This window comes from Mastigoproctus giganteus, chromosome 2, assembly GCF_048544385.1.
Source record: "Mastigoproctus giganteus isolate SK-2022 chromosome 2, ASM4854438v1, whole genome shotgun sequence".
Taxonomy (NCBI): Eukaryota; Metazoa; Arthropoda; class Arachnida; order Uropygi; family Thelyphonidae; genus Mastigoproctus; species Mastigoproctus giganteus.
Genome location: NC_143576.1, coordinates 30,364,828 through 30,371,242, shown reverse-complemented (window position 1 = coordinate 30,371,242; position 6,415 = coordinate 30,364,828). Strand labels below are relative to the sequence as shown.

The 6,415-nt window shown below is 35.6% G+C and overlaps 1 protein-coding gene across 2 annotated transcripts in view; it reads right to left on the bottom strand.

Annotated features, from left to right (window-relative positions):
• Positions 1-629: 629 nt before the first annotated feature.
• Positions 630-6,415, bottom strand: part of LOC150089243 (solute carrier family 12 member 1-like) — a 104,089-nt gene continuing 98,303 nt past the window's right edge. For both annotated transcript variants that reach the window (XM_090390398.1, XM_090390399.1), the window contains exons 23-24: positions 2,754-2,821; positions 630-895 (exon numbers count right to left, since the gene is read on the bottom strand). In XM_090390398.1, coding sequence (XP_090246524.1) covers positions 760-895; positions 2,754-2,821 — 204 coding nt within the window. In that variant the 3' untranslated portion in view covers positions 630-759. The remainder of the gene's footprint in view (positions 896-2,753; positions 2,822-6,415) is intronic.

Below are 6,415 nucleotides of genomic sequence, written 5' to 3'. Positions count from 1 at the left end.
ATGTGATGGAAAACAGCATCACCCTACTCATTAAATAAATATTTATTTGCCCCAAAAACAGACTCAAAAATATGTCAATTTTATGTAAGCTTTTAAGCTTTTGATAATAAACAAAGAAATGAATTACCTATCTTTTATTTACATTTACTGATGTTAATGAATACCTAATTGCATTATTACTGGTATGTTAAATGTCCTAGTGTCATTATTTCCTGAAACTACGAGTATAATTATTGAAAATACATTATAATTTATAGCTATAGGCGGGCCGCGAAAAAAAAAATCTGCAAACACCGATCCGCTCTTGAAAAAGTTTGTGAAACCCTGGTGTAATGTAACTGTCTTTTCTAAATACAAAAATAAATTTTCTATTTATACTCCAGGACGGCCACATAGGTTCAGAGGACTTGACAAGATAGAGAAAACGCAAGAATAGCACCGTATTCACTGCAGTCATCTTTTTCTAATTTTGTATATGTGGAAAACCTTTTTTTTTTTTTTTTTTTTTTTTTTGTGGAATATACGAAATTTTCTCTATAGCAGGTTTAAATATTTATTGGATGAAAGCATCAGTTCTGTTGTAAAATGGCAAAAATTATTATAAAAATTACTATGGTAATATTCAGCGCTCATGTTACTTGCCAATTACAACCAACTGTAGATTATAAAATTTTTGACGTTACAAGTAGAAGCCCTTTTCAACAGTCTGTATAACTTATCCCTCACAGTGAAGGTAATAAGTAAGTTATGGCATTTCTTTTACGAGTAAAAGGTCAGAACACTGCCCTGATTGCCTCTCATGAGCAGGAAAGGAGGCATATTTCTAGTTAGAATCTCCAGCCATGCCATGTACAGAGGAGCAGGACACATTTCCTTTCTAGGAAGCGGCAACGTCCTGAAAGAAATATCAGTAAATATATAAACATCGATTAAAAAATTTATTCTGGTAATGCAGTCCATAATATCTATAAATTCATTAAAAAAGGGCCATTTCAAAGACCTTTCCTATGCAGGCAGATTTCAAGGAAATCTAATAGCACATTTGTAGCTCTCACAATGCATTAAATGAAATGCTTTATTACAATAATATACGAGGGGTGATCAAAAAAATTCTCCGAAAACGTTTTTAACTGAACTAATATTTGGGAAATGATGAAGCTTACTGGCTATTCGGAAGGATTTCCTTCGAAGTAGTCCCCCCTTAGCACTATATAAGCCGATTCTAAAGCTTCTGGAGGCATTTCAGATAGGTTTATTTTGGAATTGCTAATAGTTCTGTGTCGCGTTTTTGGAAAAGGTGACCTTTCAAGGGGCTTGGGAAAGAAAATCATAGAGGGCTAAATCCAGTGGAGGTATGACGGATTGGGGACCACAGTGACAGAGTGCTTTGCCAGAAATTCTGTTTATACTCCATGACGATCACATGGTCAGAGGAGTTCACAAGGTAGAGAGAATACAAGAAACAGCACCGTATTTAGCAGTCACGGTTTGAACCCCGGTCACTCAGGGACGTGTACTTATGCACCCTCTCGCAGGACCACTCGGCTGGCTACGGTGGCGCTCTTTAATCCAACTACAATGAGGATATTTAAATGACTCCTAGACATTTTTTAAAATTATAAATTAAATAATCATACTTTTCTTTTGACATTGAGAGCATTTACGTACTATTTATATATACATATAGTGCGTAATAACATACTTTTTTTTTAAGCAAATTACAAGTGCAGATGGCCCATTGATTAGAAATTTCGCAAATGAACATAATATATATTTTTTATTATTTTTAAAGAAATGATGGAAATATTTATTTTGGATATTAAATTATGATATCCACAATAGTTACAATATAATAGTAAACAATATATTGTATAGTAATAAACGACTATATGATGTTTTATTTTATAACATTTCCGATGATTTTATTACTGATGTATATCCGGCTACTCCTTATTAATTTTTCCGAATTAGCTAACATAATTATTTGTGAATTTTAATTTATAATATAATAGGTGTAAAGAAGGCCCAAATTAAATAATAAAATTTTAAATAAATATATCTAATATAAAATATCACTTTGCTTAAAAATTTCACTTGTAGCATTTTTCTTGTATAAATACTACGTGAATTATAATTTATATTATACACAAAAGTTATAACAGTGTCTCACAACCACATAGACAACCCACTTCAAATTGATAAAATTGTGTATGTACATATAAGTATAACGACTGCATATTTGTCCAGCCACGTTTCCAACACGTAAATATGAAAACGGAATTGGTTTAAAAGAATGAAATTTGACTCCTCAATGCTAGGAGTGTTTGCTTTTAGATTATTTTGAAGTTAACGATATGAGTGTTGCATACTTCACGTTCTTTGTTTACAGTGAACTCACTGTTTACGAACATTGCCAGCGAGCAAGCTACAGAGCGAAGTTGGTGTTTCTCGAGCGAGAAAAGTTTTGCGCATGCGCGCTGAACTTTCTCATTCTCTATTTTATTTAAATAGAGAATGAGCATACTATATGCGGGTCCTGTTAATAAAAATATTCATTGCGTTGCACCGTTCTTCACAAAATTTCGTTCACTGTATATCTAGATTTAAATAGCTGGGGTTGCAGCGCCTATGGACGAGCCGCCCCTGCAACACAAGGTCAGCCTGGGTACTCTCGTTTTAAAACAAAAAAAGTAGAGCAGCATATTTAACGACTGCTTAATAATAGTTTGTACTAGGAACATTTGCATACTTACATGACAATGAGAATGGCATCCCTCGAATACCTCACAAGCAATTCTCGAAGACGAATATGTTTGTTTGTCTGAAAAAGAAATCAAAAACTGTTTTAGTAAACAACTATGTAAATTAAGTAAATATTAAGTGTAATTTTCTAATGTAGAACTGTAAACTCCAATCACAGTTTACAGGTTCATTAGAAAGCCTCATATATTATGACCATATTATAATATCAACGAAAGCTATTTATTAATTTTAGTCAGCTTTTGCTTTTTTTTTTTCTTTTTCACCTACGGCACGCGAAAATTGTGATGCTTTTGTTTCAGTTTTCCACTTGAACAAAAGTGGTCTTCCAGTAAAGGTGTTAAGGCTGTTGACAATAAGAATGTTACATATCGAAATTTACTTATATTCAACTCCAGATTAATTTTCTGCTTACACTAAAACTCGCAACAATTGTAAAGCAGTTATTAATTAGTCCAAACTACATTCTGAACAGGCTACGAATAGAAAACTTACTTCTTGTCCAAATAAAATAAATAAATAAATTTTCTGTTTGCACTCCAGGAAAACCACACGGTCAGAGGGATTCAGAAGGGATTCAGAGAATACGAGAAACAACCCGTATTTAACAGTCACGTACTTTGAACACCAGTCACTCAAAACACGTGTAGCTATGCACTCTCAATGACCACTCGGCTACGGCAGTAGTTAGTCGAGCATTCTGGTCGCGGTAAAACTCCAGATTAGGGTACCCCGTCCAACATGGCGGCTAGCAAAACAGTGGTTGACAAGTTGTGACTCCGCCCACTGTCCTCCCAGGATGATAAGCCTAGGGTGTTTCCCCCCCCCCACTTGTCGCTGTTTTTAGATCGCGAACTCATTTTCCGATTCAAAAACTGCGGAATGGGGGGTAAACACCCTACCTAAGCTAAGCATCCCCCACCTCAACGACACAAAACTATCAGAAAGAAAATTCCTCCACAATAATCATCCAATCACAGAACTTGACCGTCCATCAATCGCAGCACTGATTGGGAGGTGCCTTCACCTGTCAATCACTTCTTTCCTCGCCATTTTGGATGGGGTACCCTAATCTGGCGTTCAGCTCTGGTCTCTTGCCAAGACCATTGGCCGCAACTTTTGCCAATCTGTACTTCCATCCCTGTTAAAATTCGATGGGTCTATTGCTTCCTCAGCTAAAGAAAAAGCCAACTTACTAGCATCCTACTTTTCTTCTAACTCTTGTATTGGCGATCTTGGTAAACCACTTCCTACCATTCACAGCACACTCCATGCAATGCTGTGTGCGCTTCAGTCAAAAGAGTTTTGAACAATCTTAAGGTCATGAAAGCACGAGGTCCTGATTGATCATGACAGAAGACTTTTGATCGTGTTTGGCATAAAGGTCTTCTTAAACAAGCTTCTATCTTATGGACAGCGGACCATTTTTTGTAATTTGGTTGGGTTTCCAGTTTTCTCTCTAACAGCTCGCTGCAGATGGTGGTTTATGTTCTAACTTTTTCCACTAATGCCGGTGTTCCCCACAAGTTCAGTTCTTTCTCTACTCTTTTCCTCTTGTGTGTTAATGTCCTTATTCCACTGACTCGAAATCCTATACATAGGTTTGCTGATGACAGCACATTGCATTCCACCTTCCAATTTCCTCCCTTCTTTTATTCTAGAACCAGTTAGTGCTGCTTGTTATTTTGCATTCTTTTGGCTGCGGGAATGGTTCTAAGTTCGATTCCGATTTCATAGCGTACCTTCTCCAGTTTCCCCTACAGAAATATTACTATAAATTTGGAACATGAGTTCCGATTCTTCTGATCCATTTAAAAATTTCAATGCTGACGAGAGTATTTTATGAATATTTATTAACAAATTTTCACGTCGATGGGTTGACTTATTTTGTTATAAATCATGAATTATTACTATTTACTAATGTGTCTTAAATGTAACGTACTGCGTACATTAACGAACTTGTTTCATTGTACTGTATTACTGAAGTCTTTTGGGAACTTAGACAAAATTTTCTTTTTGAAAAATACAGTGATGGCTTATAATTCGAGTTTACTTAATCCTAATTACAGTATTAGGCCTTCAAAGTGCAGAGATTTGGGAAAGAAGGAACCAGTACCTTCATTCAGATTTGTAATTAGTTGTTTAATCCTTTCTGGGAATATTTTACATTTATATTAAGCTATAAATGAAATTCAAGTAATACGCATATTCATTCAAATAATATGCAACTACCTTTCATGACTTGCTGTTAACCTCTATAAAATGCATCCATGCTTTACTAAATGAGATAAAATTCAAGTCAGGCGTGCTAAATATTTCTCTCTCTCTCGGGCTTCACGCGCTTGCCTAATTAATACGTTAATCTGATATGTCAAATATGCATACAAGCATTTGTGCGTATTCTTACGTTCATTGGTCCTGTTACCGGGGTAGGTTAACATGTCATGTATTGTATTACATTACCTTCGCAGTTTCTAACAGTATCCTCCTCCTGGTCACGTGCGATTTGCGAAACCTGATACTAACGTTAAGTCCTTTCATGTTAAAATTGTTTAGCATGTTTACACCCAATAAACACAGACTAAACAATTCCTTTAGTGCTGCTAAAAAGGCAAATCAGGAACCAGGCAAATTCTTACCTGTCGCCCATATGTTAATAATTGCAATGGCAAGCTCCCCTTGTTGCCAGCCTCAAATTCTAACCTATAAAAAGATTAGATCAGCGCCTCCCAAAACTGTGATCCACAGATTTATTGGGATCCAGGATTTCTTCGTCGAATTTTTTAAAAATTATCGTATTGGTGGACTCTAACATCTGGAGTACGATCAGCAATTAGGCTGACAGAACTTTAATTTTTTATATGATATGCAATTAACTGTTAAATTAATCCGTTATGAGCAGTCCTTGAAAATCACCGTACAATTTTATATTTACGGTGATTTTCCCTACCTCTCCTGGCTATTGGCCGCGAAGGTTTTCTAATTATTCCTTTATGTATAATATCGCGTACGAACTAAAAGCAATAAAAGTTTGTTTATAATACTTTTACTTTTATAAGTTGAATGTTCATATTTTAGAGAGAGAGGGAGGCAAGGAAGAAGAGATGTAATGGGGGCATGTCTAACCATGAAAAGTCATTGGGAGAATAGCACTTTAAATTGCATTTAGTGACTTTATTGCCACCGAGGTCTTCAAATACTGTAGTGTATTCTAAACGTCCAACGTATCAAAGGGCGGTCGATGAATTGAAATGGGTCGCGAAAACTTTGATACTTTGTTTAAAAATACAGTACAGTACATGGTTTGCAAATCACTCTCTCTCTCTAACCTCATATCTGTCTATGTTGCCTGTCTAGACGATGAAGGTCATTCAGAAGTTTCCTGCTGAGTGCCTATTATATAGAATATTCCGCTGAAATCGGTTGTAATTTGGGCTGTTGACCTCTCTTGGCCTGAAAAATTCGCTTTACTGAGAAACATTTAACGGGATAAGAAAAATTTTGAAATAATGAAAGAGGATTATTTGGTAAGTTATCAGAAAGCACTATTACGTTTAATTTGTATCAAGGACTGTGTGTGTGTGTGTAGACTTGGTAGGGGTGAGAAACAGTGGAAGCAATCTTGAAAGTGTTTCACGCAACATACATATTTTTT